This window comes from Lichtheimia ornata, assembly GCF_029851405.1.
Source record: "Lichtheimia ornata isolate CBS 291.66 chromosome Unknown scaffold00050, whole genome shotgun sequence".
Classification (NCBI taxonomy): domain Eukaryota; kingdom Fungi; phylum Mucoromycota; class Mucoromycetes; order Mucorales; family Lichtheimiaceae; genus Lichtheimia; species Lichtheimia ornata.
The window spans coordinates 185,380-208,076 of record NW_026695370.1 but is presented as its reverse complement, the minus strand read 5'-3'; the positions used below and the strand labels follow the sequence as shown (position 1 = coordinate 208,076).

General features: G+C 43.3%; 10 protein-coding genes across 10 annotated transcripts; 5 read left to right on the top strand and 5 right to left on the bottom strand.

The window, feature by feature from the left end:
- Positions 1–36: 36 nt before the first annotated feature.
- O0I10_009034 (uncharacterized protein) lies at positions 37–1,011 on the bottom strand (the record flags this gene model as incomplete). The annotated part of the gene is made up of 3 exons (XM_058489032.1): positions 37–122; positions 187–453; positions 507–1,011. 3 exons carry the CDS (start codon positions 1,009–1,011, stop codon positions 37–39), a joined length of 858 nt encoding a protein of 285 aa, XP_058340258.1.
- A 1,407-nt stretch (positions 1,012–2,418) lies between these two features.
- On the top strand, positions 2,419–3,877 carry O0I10_009033 (uncharacterized protein; the record flags this gene model as incomplete). The annotated part of the gene is made up of 3 exons (XM_058489031.1): positions 2,419–2,647; positions 2,759–2,904; positions 2,975–3,877. The coding sequence occupies 3 exons, from the start codon at positions 2,419–2,421 to the stop codon at positions 3,875–3,877; spliced, it is 1,278 nt and encodes a 425-aa protein (XP_058340257.1).
- A 1,028-nt stretch (positions 3,878–4,905) lies between these two features.
- Positions 4,906–5,750, top strand: O0I10_009032 (uncharacterized protein; the record flags this gene model as incomplete). The annotated part of the gene is made up of 2 exons (XM_058489030.1): positions 4,906–5,364; positions 5,433–5,750. 2 exons carry the CDS (start codon positions 4,906–4,908, stop codon positions 5,748–5,750), a joined length of 777 nt encoding a protein of 258 aa, XP_058340256.1.
- Positions 5,751–5,987: 237 nt separating this feature from the next.
- Positions 5,988–7,252, top strand: O0I10_009031 (uncharacterized protein; the record flags this gene model as incomplete). Its single annotated transcript, XM_058489029.1, has 2 exons — positions 5,988–6,038; positions 6,107–7,252. 2 exons carry the CDS (start codon positions 5,988–5,990, stop codon positions 7,250–7,252), a joined length of 1,197 nt encoding a protein of 398 aa, XP_058340255.1.
- Positions 7,253–10,459: 3,207 nt separating this feature from the next.
- On the bottom strand, positions 10,460–11,775 carry O0I10_009030 (uncharacterized protein; the record flags this gene model as incomplete). Its single annotated transcript, XM_058489028.1, has 5 exons — positions 10,460–10,711; positions 10,822–11,002; positions 11,062–11,177; positions 11,239–11,443; positions 11,516–11,775. 5 exons carry the CDS (start codon positions 11,773–11,775, stop codon positions 10,460–10,462), a joined length of 1,014 nt encoding a protein of 337 aa, XP_058340254.1.
- A 560-nt stretch (positions 11,776–12,335) lies between these two features.
- O0I10_009029 (uncharacterized protein) lies at positions 12,336–13,540 on the bottom strand (the record flags this gene model as incomplete). The annotated part of the gene is made up of 2 exons (XM_058489027.1): positions 12,336–12,826; positions 13,081–13,540. 2 exons carry the CDS (start codon positions 13,538–13,540, stop codon positions 12,336–12,338), a joined length of 951 nt encoding a protein of 316 aa, XP_058340253.1.
- A 696-nt stretch (positions 13,541–14,236) lies between these two features.
- Positions 14,237–15,322, top strand: O0I10_009028 (uncharacterized protein; the record flags this gene model as incomplete). The annotated part of the gene is made up of 5 exons (XM_058489026.1): positions 14,237–14,563; positions 14,636–14,780; positions 14,851–15,023; positions 15,098–15,138; positions 15,196–15,322. The coding sequence occupies 5 exons, from the start codon at positions 14,237–14,239 to the stop codon at positions 15,320–15,322; spliced, it is 813 nt and encodes a 270-aa protein (XP_058340252.1).
- A 169-nt stretch (positions 15,323–15,491) lies between these two features.
- On the bottom strand, positions 15,492–17,728 carry O0I10_009027 (uncharacterized protein; the record flags this gene model as incomplete). The annotated part of the gene is made up of 4 exons (XM_058489025.1): positions 15,492–15,859; positions 15,945–16,059; positions 16,115–17,395; positions 17,459–17,728. The coding sequence occupies 4 exons, from the start codon at positions 17,726–17,728 to the stop codon at positions 15,492–15,494; spliced, it is 2,034 nt and encodes a 677-aa protein (XP_058340251.1).
- Positions 17,729–18,310: 582 nt separating this feature from the next.
- On the top strand, positions 18,311–18,938 carry O0I10_009026 (uncharacterized protein; the record flags this gene model as incomplete). Its single annotated transcript, XM_058489024.1, has 4 exons — positions 18,311–18,484; positions 18,548–18,622; positions 18,675–18,749; positions 18,810–18,938. The coding sequence occupies 4 exons, from the start codon at positions 18,311–18,313 to the stop codon at positions 18,936–18,938; spliced, it is 453 nt and encodes a 150-aa protein (XP_058340250.1).
- A 911-nt stretch (positions 18,939–19,849) lies between these two features.
- On the bottom strand, positions 19,850–20,131 carry O0I10_009025 (uncharacterized protein; the record flags this gene model as incomplete). Its single annotated transcript, XM_058489023.1, has 1 exon — positions 19,850–20,131. The coding sequence occupies one exon, from the start codon at positions 20,129–20,131 to the stop codon at positions 19,850–19,852; it is 282 nt and encodes a 93-aa protein (XP_058340249.1).
- Between the last annotated feature and the right edge of the window lie 2,566 nt (positions 20,132–22,697).

The window sequence follows — 22,697 nt, the reverse complement described above, 5'->3', positions numbered from 1 at the left end:
CTGCTTTTGTTATTTATTCCAACAATGATCCATTCTCTAATACGGTTTGAACCTCCTAGCTTCCTTTTGTTTGGCAATCTTTTGCTTGTCTTCTTCAAAGCGTCTCCTCAATTCGCTCAATTCTACCACCATGATGATGCATTAGCCCCATACCACGTATGCGTCCTTGTCACAACCAAAACTTACCATTTTGCTTCTTTTCTCGTACTTGGAATCGGTAAAAGTCGAGGAATTCTCGTGGTTTCTTGACTACAATCTCAGGTGTATCTGCCACCAATTTCTTCTTGGGCCGTGTCACCACTGTAAAGCCATCCTCATCCATTTGGTTACGACGTTCCTCCTCCTCACGCTCTCTTTGATATTCTTCAGCCTTGAATTTGCTCATGAATGTATCCACTTGCTGTTGTAATAAGCTGGGATCGGGGCGAATCTTTTTGTAATGCATCATGTATCCTAGGCAACTGAATAAGATGATGGTCTCCATGATACAGCATGCATTCACTTACGTTTGTAACCCAAAGGTTGATCGGATGATTTACCAGTCTTCCACCTTTTGATATCATCAGAGGGCATATCAAGCACCTTATCCACCTCCTCTTCACTTTGAAAAACAATGTGCGCGCTAGCACCAGTATGCAAAAGATGTCGCCATTTGGCCTTGTCAGCTGCTTCCTTTTCAAGTTGTTGCTGTTTCAATTTCATGCGTGCAGCCTTTGTCTTTGGTTTGACAGGTGGCTCATAGGCTGGATCGCCGGGGAATTGGACGTATACAATGGTGCCATAAGGTGTGAACAGATCTTGGAGTGAGGCTTCGGTGGCATCGACAGGTAGATTGACAACAAATAGAGTGCGATCGGCTGCTTGGTGGAACGAGTTGCGACTCTCGTGTTTGCGCATGTAGATATAATGTCGACAGTTGTCGTCTACCAACACTGGAAGCACTTTGAATCCGAGGAAATCCTGTAATGCCGGGCTGTCGTGTTGCTTGCTGTTCTTTTTGTTCTTCACCATGGCGGTATGTGTGTGTGTCTGAGAGAAGTGTCGACGAGCAAGCTGCCTCCAAAAAAAACTTTCTGGATTCGTGTCGGTAAATCAACTTATCACAGGCTGCAAAGAGACATCACACTCACATCCAAGAATGGCCCTTGTTGGTGCTCATACATTAGTCTTTGTTCATTGGTGTCTTTGTGATATTTGAACACCATCTTTGAATACATGTATGATTGTCCTGTTAGTCTTTTTATTGATGATGTTGTTGAGTAACAATGAGCTCCATCATAATAAAATGAAATACAACAATGAATTGATGATACGCATACCTCGTACCACTGGAAGCAAAAGATGAACCCCAACTTGAATATACGACCTTGTTGGTGATATAGGCAATATAGTGTGGTCATGGCATCTCCAAGTCTTGGCATTATAGTTGTCCTGGCAACGTGAATTTGTACATTTCAATAAGGCTTTGTCAGAAGCGTCGAGAGTTGAAATGCACCATTCATTCAATCTCTATGCGTTCACTCTTAAAGGGTGGTCAAGATCGTTTGCATCTAAATCAGCATACACAAATCCATAACACCTATAAACAATATGGACCACCCATCCAGCTGAATGCACTATGCGTGCCTTTTTATATAGCTCACTACCCCAAAATGGCTGGTCTTCCAGTTGCATGCCATCGACATCCACCTTGAGCAAACAGCAACAGCAATAGCAGCGCACATGACCTTCTTAGCCAAGACCTGAAAGAGTCAAAATCAAAACGATCACATCGAGAGTATCACACCCATTATGAGGCGCTAATCACGAGTCTCTTATGCTCACTTTAGAAAAAAAGGATGACAAGGCTGCTATGTAAGGGTAAGTATAGATCTGTGGATCTTCTAACCCATGATTTGCATCGTTTATAGGTTGTTTAATGCACGAGGTATCAGGTGCAAGCATGCAGAGGAGGATGCATGTAGCCACGTGAGGAAGACAACTTGAAACCCAGATAGCGGATTACGCTTTGGTTTTTGCTAGAAGGTGACCTAAAACAATGCACCTCGCCATATGCTGTTGCATGATCCAATATCACGTGAAATGATGTTGTAGCATAAGGATTTCTTGGTATTGGTTATCACGTGGAATGGAGAGAGTATTACATTGTTGTCAAGGACGATGTGTGGGATGGGATTATGGATTTCAAATGACTGAAGAGAATAGTAAGATGATAATGTGATGGTCACAATAGAGCTATGAGGACGTTTATTGGCAATGACAAGGATAAGTGAGGTGAGATATACATGCAAACACTGTGCTATTGATTTGGAAGCAGAGGGATGGTGCTGACACATTTGATCAAAGGGACCTTGGATTTGAAACAGCGGCATGTGATATACTTGTATCTTTTCTCTTCCTCTTTTTTTTCGGGAAAAAATGACCGTATACGCTTCGAGAAGACCAGAGCCCTATATCAAGGCCACATGTGCAGAATGCCGCAACGCCCTGGAATTCCTTCCTGAATCCGGTCTCAAGAATCAAAAAGTCCAAGTCAAATGCTGGTCCTGCGACAAGATCTCTTCGTACGAGCTAGATGCTTCAGGAAACGACATTAAGAAGAACAACGGCAAATCAGCTTCCCGATCATGGCAGAGGAAAGGAACAGGTACGTTGAGGATATAGTGAAATGGCTGTGTCAACGAGTATGACCAAGTGGGGTGGCGAGAAGGTTAAGGAATGAATGAATACCTATATCCTAAATGTCACATCGTTGTAGATGAAAAGCCTGTATCAACCGAATACTATGATCTGCTCGGTGTATCCCCCTTGGCAACTCCTGAAGAGATCAAAAAGGCATATCGCAAGATGGCTATCAAGTATCATCCGGATAAGAATCGGGACGATCCGACTGCTGAGGATAAGGTATTTGGATCATGCGTTCATGTGTATATTCATATCTTCAAGGATAGCTAATACGTGATCATACTTTTAGTTCAAGAAAATATCCGAGGCGTATCAAGTTCTTTCAGATCCCAAGTTGAGGAAAAAGTACAATGAATATGGTGAAGAGAAGCCTGAAAATGGATTTATGGATCCTGAGGAGTTCTTCCGTCAATCGTTTGGTGGAGAGAGATTTGTGGATATCATTGGCGAGATTTCTATTGGAAAGGATATGCGAGAAGCACTTGAAACAGCAGAGGATGAGGAAGAGAAGAATTTGACACCTGAACAAAAGGCCGAGCGAGATGCACAAAAAGAGAAGCAGGAGCAGGAGCGTGCTGAGATTCGAGCAAAGCGTGTGGATTTCCTTGTTGGCAAGCTGATCAAGAAGCTCAACCTATATACCGAAGATGATATGACGCCTAGTCGACAAGCAGCTTTCACCAACATTATTCAAATCGAATCAGAGGACCTCAAATACGAGAATTATGGCGTGGAATTGCTACATGCGATCGGTGGAACCTATATCATGAAGGCCAACCAGTATCTTGGCAAGAACATTGCATTTGGATTGGGCGGCATGTTCCACACTGTGCGCGAAAAGGGGTACATTTTCTCTGAGACAGTTGGCACACTACGCACTGCCCTTGATTTGCAATCGAGTTTCAGCGAGCTTCAAAAGGAAGATTTATCGGAAGAGCAACGTTCCAAGCTTGAAGAGGCAGCAGCACAAAAAGGTCTTGAGGCTATTTGGCGAGGATCCAAACTTGAGGTTGAAAGCGTGTTGCGTGATGTGTGTGACAAGGTGTTGAGTGATCCATCCGTTTCAAAGGAGGTGCGCAAGAACCGTGCTTACGCGCTTAAAATCATTGGTGGCGTGTATGTCAAGGTTCGCCCCGATGTTTCCCCAAGTGATATCCCCATAGAGAATCCCTCATCATCATCTAACAACTAATCTAGTAGTTGCCATGATCATCTCTCTCTCACTCTTACACAAAGATCCCCCTTCCATTTCTTTTCGTTCTAGCCCTCTCATTTCATGTATAGTGTAATTAAACAACAAGTATAAGATAAGAATTATTATCGCGTCAACAATAATACATACGCACAACACGCAGAGAAAGAAAAAGAAAAAATAAGGTTATTTATTAGAGTGTGAAAGGGAACCGATCATGTAGCACCAGCGGACAAGTTCTTGGATACGTGTATACTTTGATGACCTGGGACCCCAAGTGAGAGCCCGGGGTTTTGGGGCATAGTTAGGACAACAAAAAGTCGCCACCAGCCCCCGGCGACGATGGCAGGTAACTCGCTGTAATATATAAAGTGTGGTTAGTAATAGAGCATGGAGACAATGGATTTGACAGCAGTAGAAAATCCGGGTAATCATGTGCATAGATACTTGCCTACCATCGCCGTAGGAGGATTTGGATTGCACATACGAGACGAGTGTGCATGCAACATGTCTTGGACACGCGCATATGTTGCCCACATAATGTCTAAGGGGGACATAGTCCTCGCCAAAGACGACGAGGGAAAAGACAACGACCGCCAAAGCAGTCGAAGCGGCGAGGAGGGGAGACGACCAGCATCTGCTGGTGCTGCTGTCGTCGGCTACGACAAAGACCTAATAATACAAGTTAGAAGAGAATGGTATTGAAGAAAAGGATGTGTGTAGTAGTAGTATGTAGTACTTACGCCCAAAGAAAGGAGAATGGGCAGCCCAAAGGGCAAATCTTATGAGAAAGGAGCGTAGAAAAAGGCCGTGGTCAGGATAGCATCAGCTGACGTAAATGGTAAAAGGAAAGCAATGAAAGCGAGAAAAGCATGTTTGAATGGCTCGCAAACCAAGTCGATGTTATAATAAGGAGGAGAGCTCACTGCGGAGCTTCGGCTTTATCTTCTTTTTGGTTGGTTGCCCTAGCGATCGCTGTCTCTCTCTCTTTCTTACTCCCTCTCTTTTGTGTATTCACTTTTTTTACTATGGGAAAAAGCGGTGGCTTCCTCACACCCAAAGCAATTGCCAATCGCATCAAGGCCAAGGGTCTTCTCAAGCTCAAATTCTATTGTCAAGTCTGCGAAAAGCAATGTCGAGATGAGAACGGCTTCAAATGCCACACGATGTCTGAATCCCACCAACGACAAATGTTGCTTGTTGCCGAGAATCCTGGTCGATTTGTACACAACTACTCTGACATGTTCAAAAAGGACTTTCTCAGCCTATTATCAAGAGCACATGGAACGAAGCGAGTGTTTGCCAATCAAGTGTATCAAGAGTATATTGCCGATCGTAATCACATCCACATGAACGCTACTCGTTGGAACAGTCTTAGTGAATTTGTCAAGTATCTTGGTCGAGAAGGCATTTGTCATGTGGAGGAGGCTGAGAATGGCTGGTACATTACTTGGATTGATAATAGCCCCAAAGCATTGGCAAGACAGGTAAGGGATTTCCTTTTGTAGTTGAGATCTATGGATGCTGATTGGTTTTTTTTTATTATTCATCTTAGGCTGCTATTCAAAAGATGGATCGACAACAACGAGATGCTGAGGAACGGGATCAACAATTATTACAGCAACAAGTGGAGAGAGCTGCCAAAGAGGCTGAGGAACGTGGTGTTCAAGAGAAGAAGCCTACTGAACTTCAACGCACCGAGGAAAATGGGGGCAAGATCAAGCTCAACATGTCCTTCAAGCCTGCGACATTGAAACAGGATAGCACAGCTGGCACTGCACCTAAGCTTGGTGGAAACAAAATGCGCATGATGATGAAGGGCAGTGTCAAGAAACCAGAGACACCAAAACACATGGCGGCAGCGCATCGTTAACATTTATCTATCATTCACTTATTGTACTCCTTCTCTTTCATTGTTAATCTCTTCACATACACATATGACCTTGCACACAACTTGTCCATAAACAGCATTCCCAAGTAAATAAATAAATATTCCATCACATCTAATATCATCTGGTATTGTAGCTGATCTTCATTGGAAACAGAGGCAAATTGCATAAGGAAAAGGGAGCTGCAACTCAGCTAGAATCGTCTTCTTTGTCATGTCCTCATGTCCCAAGATCTAAAGCGCAAATGGGAAGCTTACGATTTAAAGAGAGCAGTAAGTGTTGGAGACAAGTAAAAGGAACGCATTGAGACCACAGCTGATCAACCACTTTATTCTTCTAGGAAAAGAACCTATTCAAGACGATCCACAAATATTGTCATGTTCTCAATGTGGAGGCGAATGAGGAGGATGCTTGTTGCCTATACCTTCGTTATCGTAAGGAGATCAAACGCTACCCTGATCTGATAGCGGCAGCATTGGTTTACCTGGTGATCCCGGACAATCGACCAGACTTGACGATCGTCGACGTTGCGAGTAAATTGATGATACCAGTATCAGATTTGAACAGAGGCGTGCAGCGTATCAAACGATTGGGGTTCGCAGCACAAGACCCATTGCTTTCCCAAGGTCACAGCAACGAGCAGATGCTTTCTCATCGAGTCAATATCCTCATTGATCAATTGACAACCAAAGTGTATTCTATCATGTTGCGTCCATCTCGACAAAACGACAATGACGACCCACCATTCATACCCGGGCACATACGTCAACGTTTTAAGCACTTGGCCCAAGGAATTGTTGCATTGGCAGACAAAAATGGATTAACGCATGGTCGACACTTTAAGCTGCTATCAACTGCAAGCATGGCTATCGCAGCATGTGCTATGACACGTTCAACCTGTTGCACCCTTCATCAATACCAACAACTCGCTGACTATATTGGCTGCAGCAGAACAGGGCTTCAAAAAAGATACAACGAGCTTCTGAAAATGTTACTTGAACGTGCGCGATTGCTGTTTGGACGTTACGCATCAAGCTCACGTTCTTCAAATCCAAATTCCATTTCATTGGAGGTCCTTGAAGAGATTATCAACGACGATGACAACACAAGAAGATACCTCAGCCGTATACAAAAAGCCAAGGGGATCAATGATGCGACCGCCCCTCCTTCGTTTAAAAAGAGCGAACAAGCGAGGAAATATCAAGACAAGCTCATCCAAGCAGCACGTGGCCTTCAATTGTATGGAAATACGATTGATCATGACACCATTAAACCAGAGATCAGGTTGACTGCAATCCTCCTTGAACAAGGTGTCCCCGAAGATGAAATACGAACAATGAAGCCCAGTGATCTGCCACTTCGCGCCTTGCAAATTCTCAAGCCAAAACCAAGACATGATTTGAACGACATCAATTTGAGCGACAAGGATCTGTCTGAACAAGAAATGAATGAATACCTGGTAGATGCTTTTAGAAATCAGCCGTAGATAGTATGTTTTATAAAGGATGCTCTTGTTTGCAATGGAAAGGCTGTGGGTATTAGTATAATAATGGGTGTTCATAGGCAGGGGGCCAGGGGGTGGTTGTAGCCATGGAGATACCATCGCTTTTTTTCGTTGCCATGCCGCTCTACGTTTTGTGCACCAAGGCACTACAGTCAAAACCGGATGTTGCAGCAGAGTTTGTTCCATTGACATGTTAGCTTGTATTGATGGCAACACTGAATCTAAAGGCGTTGGCTCATTTGGCTTTTTGTTTCGGCTCAACTACACTACATCATGGTTTCGGTTACTATAGCAACCAACAAGAAAGGTCTCTGTGTATATGGAAAAGGCAAATGCACAATAAACGAATCACCGATTACAAAGCCGTTTATGATAAAAATGAGTGATGCTGTTATGTTGAATACTAGGTTTTGGATCAGCCGGCGCACTTTGGGCATCATCTCTCCTTAGCCTGTATCTCTTGAATAAATCAATGCATCATCACTATGATAGATGTTGGCGGTCACTCATTGAATATTAGGACTATGGGGATCATTATTTCTTTGTTGGGGAGGATAAACGAGAACACCTTTTTCGATCCCTAGACGTGATGGTATCGATGGTGATTTGATTATGCGACCTGTTGTAGATGAGTTTTCTTCTACTAATAAAGACCACAACAATAACGATAATGACAACGGTACAAACAAGCATGGTTTACCTTTCTCTCCAATATGACATTGCATGATCAGACCTCATGTTTCATTATAAAAATTGAATGGGAGGGCGTAATGCCACGTGGTGGCCACAACTCACACATCTTTGGAAGTTCATGGCACAAATGGGTTGTTGGTTGTTTTTAGGAAGGTGTGTAAACAGCATCCAATAAGATGTACCAAGGTATGTGTATGACAGGTACTAGATCCCAAATCACATTAGGATGTTGTAGGGGATCGGGATGCATGAACCCCAATTAATCCAATGCGCACGGACATGGCAGTAAGAACATTGATTGGTCACTCATTCCTAGTTCCTGAATCTCAATGGAGGAGCACTTTTTCTGTTAAGGTCATCCTCTCTTTATTGTATCAAACATGCATTAATAGCGTAACCACATTTATTTGCACCACTAAGCTATAATCCTTAAGCAACAAGAGAGGATTAAACTAACCAAGTCCATGTGGATAAACAATGCATATGGCTTCTTTCCATGGAGTGTCTTATTACCTGCTTAATTCCCACTTCTTCCACTCCCAGCTACTTCCTTTTCCACCCATTCTCAATTGTTGGCCCATTCAAGTATACAACTACCACCTGCGAACGATTGTCCTGCTTCAACCCATCATGCCAATCGTACAACTTCCTTGATCCGATTGTCTCTGACTGAATGCCAAGTTCATGGCGTGTACACCCCACTACAACACGCGCCTTCCTTGACACCACACACTGTCTTGCACATTCCTATGCAACCAATCGTAACAGCAGCTGCCATTAGCAAGGCCTTTATTGCATTCTGTCAAACAGCAATCGCAACCCTGTCATTCTACTACAACACACGCTCTCTTGCATCCCTCTGGCGCAATCAAACGTAACAGCAGCTGCTTTCATGAAGGTCTTTATTTCATTGTCTCGAACAGCGTTCTTTGCTTGCAGCCTTGTTCACGTGAATAGTAGATAGCCGTTGCACAGGAGCAGCTTTATTTACGTACAGCAACTTGCTTTGATACACACGGATACCAACGGATGATGCCACCATACCAGCTATCACGTACGCCGCAATACAAGCAACTTTTGCCTGGTTGAGCAGTGATGGAAACTGATTAAGAAAGAGATGGAACCACAGGTGGATGGAAAAGGAAGCATACAGCAATCATGTGGCTGTTTTCAACCAACATGGTTATGGGTGGATGGATGCAATCAAGTGCAGTGATCGTGAATCCTGGAATGTTGCTTTGGTTACTTGGCACGTTGTCATCAAGAACGATGGATCATATTAAGTGGATACGGCTGAGGATGATGGTGGATTGGATGACAATGATGACAGGGCTTTTATATTTGAAAAGGTGATTTGCAGCCATGAATGCTATTTGGAATACTCAAGTCAATGCATGCAGCAGCTATTTTGCAGTCATGGATGAAGGATGATTATGGCGGCAGCAACCGAGAATACAATGGCACCAATATCCCTGTTGCCTCTATGTGTTTAACCCGTGTCGTCTTCAATTTCCAACGCTGTTCCTTTATCAGATTTACTTATAGACACCCACACTACTATATGCTATTCTTCGACTTTTTTTCATTGAATGAAATTGAATTCAACTTAATATATATTGGGGGGTCATACTATCAGCTAATATGGACAAGATGTGGATCACTGGTTGCTTTATGGATCGGAAGGGGAAATAGATATGGAAGGCGAGTTGTGATACAATGTGGCATGAGTACTTTAACATGCAATGTTTACCTATGATAAGTTTCAGCTAAAGCTATCGTATGCAAACTTATATGAGAACGAACCATTCCACCGGGTTATCATAGGCGGACCTTGCAATAAGGGATGGAGGTACTTCATGCATTTTACCACCAATAGTATTGACGCTTTAAGTCTCGTTCCCCTGGGCTCAAGTCTCACAAACAATGGCTTCTGCATCTTTGGATCTATCATGGTGTAGCTACTTGTCTATGAACTAAGACCACCTTTCATATACCACCAAAGATGCAGAAGGGCTGGTTGGTGTAACAAGCAGGAAGGCAGGGTTGGAAGGGTCGATCCTATTGGCGGAGAGTGCATAAATGATACTTGCCCCTGTACGCCTATAGTTAGGTCCGCCTACGGTAGCCCATATGGAACTTTAAGTTGACCATGGTATAGTTAATAAACCAAAATGATCACTGCACCCGAAAGTGTCTTTGTTTGAAAGTGCATGAAGCGTGAGACTTGAAATTGCTTTATTGTATGGTGGTGATGATGGGGTATTGTATGTGAGTGGACGGTGTGTTTTGGAGTGGGAAGGTTTAACTTGGCGATAGCAGCTCCTGCGACTATTGATCCTTTGATCGGTACACCATTCTTATTATATATACCCGAATCCTATGTATAGTGCAAATGAAACATGCTTTATTGTGTTTTCCATAAGATTGGTATGCAGTACAAACGATGGCGATGAACACGTATCCTTTAATATGGTATAATCAACGAAGCGTAAACTTTTATTTTTCCTGAGCTAGCTTTACTTTCCATGCTTGATAAGCCGTCTCGCAATGCTGCAAAAGTTTACTAGCTTCTCTTTTATCGTAACCTTCTATAGGTGCTAATGTGACGAACGATCTACCCCAAGCGGTTGTTGCTGAAGTGTAGCGAACGAAATAGTCTACGAGATGCGGTTGCAGTGCGACAAAAACAGAGGCAATAGCTCCACGGTATCCAGTAATATTCTGAGATGTTACACCACAAAACCGGAACTAAGAACAAAATCATGCATAATGAATCTCCCATTCATGAAACCAATGGTCCGAGTCCAATATCCTTCGCATGACAGCTCCTCCTTTCTCCATTTATTGCTGCTACTTACAATGTAATGTATCCAGATCCTCACGCTTCTAATCCATGAAGGAAGATTACCAATGGTGCTTGCAACAACGCCAGGGGCTGTGCTGTATGACACGATTTTGCATCCTTGTTCCTTGTACTTTTCATTGCTTCCAAGCGCCACTAAATCGCATGCCCATTTTGAAGACTCGTATGGAAGAACACTATTTTGCCAATGTTATGAGGTGAATGTCATGTTGGGTCATGTTAATCCAGAGCTTACCTTTTCACTCCTTGCCAATCGTCAATGTTAAACAAACGCTTTTCAGCTGTCAAAGAGCTTGTCCACATGATACGGCCATTCCCTGAAGCATCCAACTCCTTTTCTAGTTCTCGTGCCTAAACGAGAAAAGGTTAACATCCACTCAACCACCATCGTTGTTGCCCATGATGCACTTACGATCACATAGTGTCCAAACACATTAGCGGCAAACATGGAGCCCATGCCATCTTGATTAATTTCACCCCTGACTTGAATAGTTGCATCTGAGCGCTCCATAAGCCCAACAGGATCCTTGAAGAAAAGCCAAAAGATGTCGCTCCAATTGATACCATAGGTAATGAGTGATGCGGCATTGAAAAAGAGGAGATGAACCCGATCAAACCTACACAAGCAGCATGCGAATGTTGTCAGCTTATGATAGAGACCAGGGGTGAAGAACACACACAACACTTACTTGGCTTTTATGTTGGCACAAAACTCAAGCACTGAACGCACGCTGTTGAGATCCACAAGCTCAATGTCAATGTCGGCGAAAGGGAATTGCTCCAAGAGGCTCGATTGAGCACGCTTGGCGCGTGAAAGGTTGCGACATGCCATGACGATCTTTATGCTGCAGTCTTTTTCAAGTAGCCGTTGTACAATGCCGTAGCCGACACCTGTGTTCGCTCCTGTGACAATCGCAACTGTACGTTGTTTCTCAATCGGTGCTGCCATTGTGCGCATGTAGTAGTAGTAGTAGTAGTGGTCGTCGTCGGCAACAAAATACAAGAAGGAATGGATGAAATGGTGTCATTGTTGGTACTACAAGCGACGGCTTTATACTTGTCCCGAATGCCCGGATTCTTATTGTATGATCCTGCAATACATGTCTTTTGCAATTCAAGCTTCCAGTAAATGTATTGTATCATCTACAGCCAACCATTCCCTGGAACATTGCATCTATTTATCAAAGCATACATTATCCATTGCCAAAGTAGGTTACTACGTACATATCATCCATTGTGATCGTAGCAGTTTACGTTTGTGAATAAAGCGATCTCCATTTTGGGGAATTACGAAATGATGCGTGATCAGCTATGTTGGGGTGCATAGTAGTTATATGAACAATGAAGATGCTATTCCCATATTTGGCTATAAGAACATGCCATAGCCACAATTGTTGTCATGTTGGTTGTGGGGTAACACTGGCGCACATGGATGTTTTATTCGTTTTGTAAAACAAGTTGATGCACACATGCTGTTTTGGTTGCATAAGAGAAGAAGAGAAGGTTGATTTAAATGTGCTTGAGTTGTTCAGCAATCTCCTGCTTTGAAAAGCCAGCATCAACGAGGTTCTTGACAAGGTCCGCTTGAGCACGGATCCTTCGCGTCTTTTCCTTCTCAAACAAAAGTTGCTCACGCTCTGTTCGCCTTTCACGTAAGAAATCAGCCGTGGGCTCTTGTGATGTCTCTGCTTTGTCAGGCTCCTTTTCATCATTGATATCCACCAACGGCTGTGTCAATTCAGGTTCAACAATCATTGATTGCTGCTGCTTTGATACGTTGTTATCGCTTACACGCCGTCGTCTTCGAGGTGGTGATAATGGATGGTCGTCTGGTGGGCTATGATAATGGTATTCTTGATGCTCCTTGCTATTATCATCATTGTCATCATTATTGCGATCCATAATGCTGCTGATTGACATGGGCCATGCTGGTGGGGTGCGGATATTTGAAAAGCTGTCGTTGAGGGTATCCCAGTAGGGGAATCGTTTGAGAAGCTCCTCTAGGTGCGATACAGAGATAGTGTGTCACGGGTTGTTTTTTCGTCTATAACACAAATCAGCCGCCACCTCTCCACCACCACACACTCACCATGAACCCCCTTCTTTTCCTTTTCTTCTTCACACACAACCCACATACAAACTTGTGCATGCCGTGAGAAAAGATACGACATGTCATACACTCTTTTCCTATCCCCGACAACCACCATCACCACACAACCCCCCAACCCATCCATATAATAAATGTGAGTATTACCATGAATGGTCTGTGGGTGGAAACCTGCCTGTCGTAATCTTCTTCCTTCAGTCTCATTCCATTCACGGGCGCTGCGGTAATTACTTTGTAGTGTGGATATCTTGCTTGCTACATCTTTAGGATGTCGATGGTAGATCCCGACTTGTCGCATGTTCTCAATAATTTCTTCGAGAAGAATCTTTTTGGGCGTACGTTGTTCTGTATTGCTGCTACTGCTACTGTTGTTGCTGGTGTTCTCGTCGTCAAGGGAAGCTATCGATGAACTTCCTCCTCGCCATTTTGCATAATTGCTCGTATTAGCAAGCCAACCTACAAGCACATCCATAGAGGAAGGACCTCCATTGACACCATCCTTAAGCCAGCTTTTATATGTCTTTTTGGCTTTGGCTGTGTTCCTTGTAGTTGTTGTGGTACTGGTGGCAGCTGTGGCTGGTGTTGAAAGGGCCATCGCTGTTGTCATGGTAAAGATACAAAGGTATGTGAACAGACAATGTGGTAAAAGAACTCCAAGTGAATGTGTGGGGGGAAAAGAAGGAGAGAGAAAAGGTAGAAAGAAAAATGGGCGTGCAGAAAACAAGGTTGGCCAAATGATATAGATACCAGTGCTTAAAATACTACATAACCCCGGACCAATCAAGGTCGCGTGGTCTTCATTGTCCTTTCATGGACGATTTGTTGAAATTGCGTGTTGCATGTTTACGCATACGCGGAAATGATGTTTTCCAGAAGAACCATCACAAATAGGAAGTAGCACAGTCAACCTTCTTTCTTGTGCTCTCGTATAATTATCCTTGCTTTCTTGTCTTTGGGTATGCTTTGTAAGTACACACCTTGTACATCAATGAACAATGAATGAGTTTATTTGCATGGTGTGGAGAAGAGACTAGACCCAAACATGACTGCATAAGAGTTGATGATCAAGTGCACTTCTTTTGGCAACTTGCAGAAAATGAGAATAAGAATGAAGGTACCGGGTATCGGGTGGATATCTACCGGAGTTGTTACTCATACTTGAAGCACACGAGCACATGGAAATTTATGGCTCAAAAGTCCTTGGGTCATCTGCCACTGTTAGATGATTCCCATAAAAAAGAATCCCACCTCTCACACAGACGCCAAATATCTTTCTTGTCTTTCTATTTTGGTCCATCACTCAATGATAACCAGAAGCATCACACAAGCATCGTCCTCGTCTTCGGGTGGTGACACAGCCACTTGCTGCATTTGCCTGGACAAGCATCGCAAACAAGAAACCTTCAAGCCCGAAGACTGCAACGACGTTGTATGCCAAGCTTGCCTTGCCACCTACTTGAACACGCAACTTGATATCCCTCAAGAAAGCTACGAGCGCATTGCTTGTCCACGACAAAGTTGCACCGGCACGTTCAGCGCCATTGCTATTGTGCCACTTGTGTTAACATCACCCAACTCGGCCCACTATTGGTGGCGTAAGGTCATTGAAAATACCGTCATGGATAGCGTTGTAAGTACCCATTGACATTTTTCACCTTTATTCTATGCTCAACAACGTCATCATCATCATCCCCAAATACAGGGTTATTGTCCATATCCTGATTGCCACGCATCGTTTGAGCTTTTTCCAGAAGGGGAAGATGATGAGGACGACCATCACGTATATGCAAAATGCTTCGATTGTTCCCGAGGCATATGTCTCCGCTGTGAAACACCTTGGCATTCGGGTGGGTATTCCATCACATTCTTTGTTATTTTTGACATCCCTTTTCTCACACACAGGTCGTATGAATATAGGAATAACATGCAAGGACAATGAAGAGGACAACCGAGGCCCTAGATGGAAACGCCCTGGTGGGGAGAAGAGACGTCGTAGAAAGGAACGCGAGAATTCAATCCAAGCTCGGCAGTTGGCAAAGAGAAATAGTTGGACACGTTGTCCATTTTGCAAGGAGATGGTCGAGAAAAAGGTAAAAAGCTTTCCCATGTTTGACGTCGAATGAACCATTGACACTGATACAACGTACATGTGTTCATTAAACAGGAAGGATGCAGCACTGTTACATGCACTTGTAAGCGAGAATTGTAAGTGTGATGTGATAACAAATGCCCATACGAGCTAATCTCACACACATTCCATAGCTGTTATCGATGCGGCTCGCCTTCTTGGAACCATCAATGCTCACGGAGTTGCCATAATCTATCCCAAGCCGAGTTGTCGAACATTCGAGAGACCATGTATCAATACGAAGACATTCCCGTTCGCTGAACAAGACATTTGATGATCCACTTTCTTCCTCGCTTTCACTGAACATGCTTCCCTTGCTTTTTACACCAATAAAATGAGATGGTATAGCGTACATTTGTCATTACTACATCATACACATTCATCCCAGCATCATTTTGAGAGAGTCAAACAAAACACGTCATGTATTTTTTCACTTTTTTCTATGCTTATTCTTCTTCTTCTTTGTGGTAATAATGATATGATCGGCCCATTCATTGCTTTGAGCAGCTTGTTCTTCCTCTTGTGTAGGTACAGCACGAGTACCCCATACAGTGCGCGGTCCACTTGAATTTCCCTGCTCCTGAGTGGATATCTCAATGGCACGTGCCAACATTTCATCATTCTCTTCAGGGCGCATAGGTTGGTTGATTTGGAAGAAGGGGTCACTATCCATCAATCTTCGATTTTCCTCCTCATAACGACGCGTCTGCTTCTTTTGTCGTGCTTCAGCAGCTTTACGCATACGCTCCTCACGTCGCACTCTCTCTTGTCGTTTTTTGTCACGCTGCTTGAGTTCATCTATAGCGAGAGAAAAAGATACATAGACCAAAGTTGGCAACTTTTCTTTCCCAAGCCAGATAATCCACCCATCCACTTTACTTACTGCCAAAGACATTGAGCGTAGCTTTAGAGACCAGTGTTTTCAAATCGACTTCAACGAATGTCACATCACATGCCAAAGGAAGATGACTAAGATACTTGAATCGTTTGCGTAGATCCTATAAAAAAGTAATATGAATACGCAGCGCATGTAAGCATATGATTTGAACATACCTCTGTCATGGAAGTTTCTTCAACACCTTCTACTTTGACTTGTAGCTTGAGAGGGAAATGGCTATAATCACCGTACTCATGCTTCATGACACGACTATCGAGTGGATGTAGATACACATGTTGTCCATCATTGGCTTGGAAAAAGTAGTAGTCTGCATGTGAGGCTGTGTTGGATGGCTGATGCTGCTTTTGCTGTTGTTGTTGTTGTTGCTTTGGATCACTAGCATGGCCATTTCCAATATGATGCTGCTGCTGTACGAGATATGCCATTGGGACTTCATCAGCTTTCTCTTCCTGCTGATTCTCATTCGTGGATGATTTTTCCTCTGCAGCTGATTCAATAGTCACTGGTGATGGTTTGATATCAGATGATGCTGCAACCTCAAACATAGTCTTTGATGTGTGGATAGCAAGGTCAATCTTTTTACTATGTTGACGTCTTGCACGATCAATAGCGACATCGACACGTTCGACAGCCTCCAAAATAAAGGGAATTTCATCCGTGGATCCCCATTCCTTAGCATCCTTGATAGCCTCTTGAAGTTCGGATCGATCACGCAAAAACTCATCATTTAGATAATCAGGACTAGCGAGCATGAAGCGAGCGAAATGCATTGCATCGGGTGTAAATTGCCATGGTGTGAGTGGCGTATTGCGACCAAGGTAAGCATCCACTACTGAGTCTTGGAGTGGCCATGTATCCGAGATAGGGAATGCGAGCGTAGATCCAGCAGTACGATAGATCAATGACATGTCGAGATGATCTCCTGTACGAATACGGCGTGCAGACCAAGGGCTCACTAGCAATTTCACTGGCTTGATATCACGCTCGTAAATAGCATCCCAACAAATAGGACACTTTCGCCATTGTCGTTTGGGATTCTCACGTAAAGCAAGGTAATGTAAAACGCATGGTAGACAAAAAACATGACCACATTTGGTGACTCGGGCAGCACTTGGTGGTGATAGGCAGATAGGACAAGCATGTTCCTCTTCGGATGATGCAATCAATAATACTTGTTCAACCGTATGCCATTCAAATGCACAATCTGGATCGGCCAAATGGACCTGATATTCTCCTGTCGCACTCACAATGAAACGGAAATTGGCATTCAAGAAGCGTTCTTTGTTGTAAGGTGCATGTTGAACATGTCGACGTCTTGGTCCATGCGTGGGTGGTGGTGCTTGTCTCTCAGGAAACGTAAAGTTCAATAGATGATTCAAAGAGACACGTCCTTTCTTATCCACAACAGTGGCAGAGGGTGGTGATTGTGCTGTATGCTATATATACAACACATTTAGTATATGATTTGATTTGTATCTATATCAATAACAACAACATACCTCCACTTGATGATCGTTTCTCTTATTTCTCTGAGATCGAGGTTCTCTAGCACGTGATTGGGGTGATTGGTGATTGGAAGGACGATCATGCGTGGTAGTAGCTGGAGCTGATTTGTTGCTGCGGTGATTGTTGCGGCGTTTTTGTTTCTTGTCACGAGGGAGATGTTGATGATGGGTAGTGGTAGTAGTAGTCAAAGCCTTCTGGCCATCTGAAGCAGGGGTCGTTGTAGTGGCCGAGGAAGGAACAAATGTTGGAGCGTTGGCGTTCATCGTGGTATACGGTTGATAATGCCAGATTGAATAGTGATTCTGCTACTGAATAGGTCGTAGTCGTCGTTGTTGTATAGTGATGATGATGATGGTGCCAATGCTTATCAAGCTGTGTGTATATACTGCCAGAGAAAAATGCTGCCAGAAACCAAAGAAATAGATTGTGTTTGAAGCCTTTTGATACCACGAACGAGCCGGGAAATGTTGAAGCGAAGAATGGTATGAAGTTATGGTCCATTACTTAAAAGACGAGAGCAATGACGACGGAAGCCATGGTGATAAGGGTATGTGCAAATGGAGATATAATTAAGAGCTGATTCGTTTCAAGAAGGTAATATAAAGGTGACGCGTGATAAAAAGAACAGTTATATAGACGCTGTTGTGATGTGTGAGTCGACGTTGGTCGTGGACGTTTCGTCAATCGCGATCAAGCGGGAAGAAGGCAAAAGGCACCCACCGCAGCAGCAGCCACACCTGGCAAACCACTTGAAAATTGCTAGTCAGCGGCGTTGTTCCACACCCTACTTTATCCCTTTACGAACCATGGTGAAAAAGACCCCGATCTCAAAAGTAAGTGATCCCATGCTCGACTTTGGAATCGTTGTTGGTAACACATGCTTGTCGAATCAGTCCAAATCAGCTACCAATACAAAAGGACCAAGATCGAAGAAGGCTTCAGTGTCCAAGAAACAGTCCAAGCACAAACGGCGTGAGAAAGGAAAATCCGAGCTAGACAACCCAAAATATGCGTCTATTGTAAGCAAGCGGGATAATGGATTTGTAGGTAAATGGGAGTGCTTACATAGGATTTTATTATAGGACTTCATGCTTGAGATGGTGGATAAGGCATCCAACAAGGTGGAAATGAAGGAAGCTGAGAAACTGGCTAGAAGGGTAAGGACATTGATTGATCCATTGACAGCTCTCCACTCACATCTCAATACAGGAGAAGATTGAAAAGATGATCGAAGAAAAGGAAAGCAAACGAGATAAAAAGAAAGAGGAGAGGAAAGAGAAGCTTGTAAGTGATGTTGCATATGGGTGTGTAGATGACATGCTTACATTATCATCATCGTCACAGGAACACGCGAAGCAGCAGCTAAAGCAAAAGAAAAGGAAGAATGCCGATGATAAGAAGGAAAGGCAAAAACAAGAGCAGGCTACCAAGGAAACAAAGCCCAAGAGCAAAAAGCGAGTACGCTTCTCATAGATGGTTCATGGATAGTGTTTCATCGTATCTTCCCCCTTTGCTCACAAGCACCGCATTCCCTCTCTAGTATTCATTCATTGCTTACAATAATAGATTTTTGCATATCATGTCACAGAAACGTTCAACAATGTCATGTATGAGTACAAATATCATTTTTATTGCTTAATGGTGACATGTTTTAAAGCTTTAAAGCGTCTAGCCATTCGATGAACTCACTTTTCATAGCTCGCCCCAGAGCTAAATTACAGACTCCAGGGTTTTCACGTAATGATTGTATCGCTTTCCATCCGGATCCGTATTCAAGAGTCTGTTAAATGATAGTACTTTGTACTTTGGTACATCAGAATTTGTTGCGAAAGTTCCACTTGTTTTGCTGTATGGGCACATCGCATCGTTGCCTTTTGCCAACGCTGTCAATTCCTTGATACTTTTATTATCCTACATCATACAAATCAATTATCTGCGTATCCAAGCAACGATGCGACACAAATAAAAGTATACTTACTTCCACTCCCCTTTCTTAGTCCTGAGTCACCATGGCATTTCGCTTCTTAGGGATTGCCTTGACGTCCCCTTCTTGCAATGATACAACCTCGAATGTTTCGGGCGCCTTTTGAACTTCATCAATGAATTCATATAAGCATATGGATATATAGTTCATTAAGCGAGGCGATTAGGATTTACCTTGATAAAGGAGCCAAATATCACAATGACAACAAGGACAATGAAGGTAGGATAACAATGAAAGACTAAAGACCATCATAAATATAAGTACATGGATCGCTCACAAGGAGGACAAGCCACGATGGCACTTACCAAGGGCTTTTGAAGATGTCAGCAATCATAGGGTGATATGATGGAAAGAAAGAGATGTGTGAGAGAAAAAGCGATCGGGGCAACATTCATCTTGTTTATGCCTGCACCGTGGGCTTGGGTATTTCTGTGACAACAAAGAGTGATAGAATGTCTGTTGAGAATGATGATGAGGTGATAGATTGATGGGGAGCTTTGGGGTGATTGATTGTGCATGCATAAATCAGGAATTGGAGATAGACGAAGCCATTGCCAACAATGGCATCACTCAAAGTACTTACAGTGCTCAAGTTCCACGAAATAAGACGCTGCTCGAGGATGGTTGTGTAAGTGTTCGTTTCAAAAGAGAAGTCATTGGCATCTTCATAGTTGATAAGCATAGTACACAAGCGTAAATGTTCCCCGCCATCACCTCAACCGCATGAGGGTGAAATAACGGCTTCCATATAAATGATCCAATCTCGCTTTCCAATCTTCAAGTTTCCATCCAACCACCCCCCTCCACTTCACTCCAGAAACCAACCAAGTGATCCTCATCTTGCACACATGAGCTGGTAGCACGATAAACTTGAAATTTGAATCCAATTTTCATTCAATAGAAAGTCGAAGAATAGCACATGGTAGTGTGGATGTTTATCAAGTAAATAAGATAAAGGGACAACATTGCAAAGTGAATAAGAGCACATAGAGGCAGCAGGGATAATGGTGTCATTGTATTATTGATCGCTGCCGTCATAACCATCCTTCATCCATGATTGAAAAAATAGCTGCTGCATGCATTGATTCGAGTACTCCAATATCATCCATCCATGGCTGTAAACACGTTTCGTCCATTCCATCCAATCCATCACCATCCTCAAAAGTATCCACGTGACAAGATCCATTTTCCTGCTGACAGCGCAAAAGGTAGCCAAAGCAATCTTTCAGGATTCCTCATCGCTGCACTTGATTGCATCCATCCATTCATAACCATTGTAAGTCCAATGTTGCTGCTGATATGATTCCTTTTCCATCAGGCTGTTGATCTATCTCTTTCTTGGTCATTTTTCATCGTAGCTCATCCAGGTGAAGATTGCTTTTATCGTGGTGCACTCGATAGCTGATATGGCATCATCCATAGGGATCCATATTTATTGAAAACAAACTGCTGCACGTAAGTAAAGCTGTTTTCATACATTGACTATCTGCTGTCAACGTAACAAAGGCTGTAAGACAAGTTGTTGCAAGTAGAGAACGCTGTTTGAGCCTTGCTGATAGCAACAGCTGTTGCGGTTGATCGTGGCAGAAGGGTGTGCAAGAGAGCGTGTGTTGTAGTAGAATGACAGGGTGGCAAATGCTGTTTGACACAATGTAATAAAGATCTTGCTAATGGCAGCTTCCGTTACGATTGGTAGTGGCAGAGGAGTGTGCAAGAGAGTGTACTTTCAGGAAGACGCGTGTTGTAGTGGGGTGTACATGCCATTGACTTTGCATTCGGTCAAAGACAATCGGATCAAGGCAACTGTAGGATTGACATGATGCGTTGAAGCAGAGCAATCGTTTGCAGGTGGTAGTTGTATCCTTGAATGGGGAAACTGTTGGGAATGGGAGGAAGAGGGAATAGCTGAGAGCGGAAGAAGTGGGAAGTAAATAGATCGGACACCTCTTGTATAAATGCATGAACACTGTACGTCAAACCTTGATATTGAGATTGCCTCTCTCGAACCTGAAACTTTCACACAAAGCGCTCTTTAGCATGCTGATCAGCATTGTTTTAAAAAAGACCTCATGTTCATTAGAAAATATTGAATGGGAGGGTACAATGTGGGATTTACCATGGAGGTCGGAAAGCATGACAGCGCCGGATTCATGATTTATCGAAATAGTATGCATTACCTTGGGATCCCCAATTTCGAACTTGTAACTTTGTCAGAAGGTTCGCTGCAACATGCTGATTAACTTCATTCATTTAAAAACCACATGCCTCATTATGAAGATTTAAAATGCGGGGGCGGTCCAAATGGTGGATGGCACGAATAAAAGAGCGGACGGCCCACCGCCCCGACGTTGCCCGCCTCCAACTTGAAAATTGGTCAGAAGGATGCTCTGAAGCATGCGGATCAACTTTTTCTAATAAAGACCTCACGCTTCATTTGAAAATTTGGAATGGGAGCGTCCAAGAGTTTGAAAAACGGAGACATTCGCAGGGTCTGTCTTTCAAGTTTTTTCATGTTTGCTGTTTTGGCGTAGCTCAGTCAAATCAGCTCGGATCAAGAAAGTTGAATGATGGAAACGTTGGGCTGGAGCAGGAGCATTGTTCACATGTCATAGAATGGGCAACAGTGTCGATTGTGAGGAAGTGACTGTTAGCTGCCAATCATAGATGGTGTATATGGTATCCTACATTAGCCATTTCAGTCATGCAAAATGGCTCCGTTACACAACACGCCCCTCTGCATCTTTGGCTCTATTGTAGTCATACTACTTTACATTAAACAAAGACCACTTCTCATATAGCATCACGCTTACAAACATAAAGGTGCCTGTATCTCCAAACTTTACAATGAAACGTGGGGTTTTGAATAGAGCAATGTGATCGGCTTGGCCAACTGCACCTTGGGTGCCAGTTTCACGATCAAGCTTGCCAATCCCAGATTTCGCAATGTCGCTACCAGCCAAACAGGATTCGGGGTCGACCTCTTGGAATTTTTTTCGACGACGACCAAAAATATTTTTTGCCGTTTTGCGACATTGAACGCGAAACTTTTCACACAAGGTACTGTTGGCTAGGCCGAGCCCATTGCTCTATTCAAAACCCCACGTTTGATTGTAAAGTTTGGAGATGCAGTCACCTTTATGTTTGTAAGCGTGATGCTATATGAAGAGTGGTCTTTGTTCATTGTCCAATAGGTGGACTCTGGCAGAGTAAAAGATGCAGAGCAATACGTAACTGAACGAAGTATGATT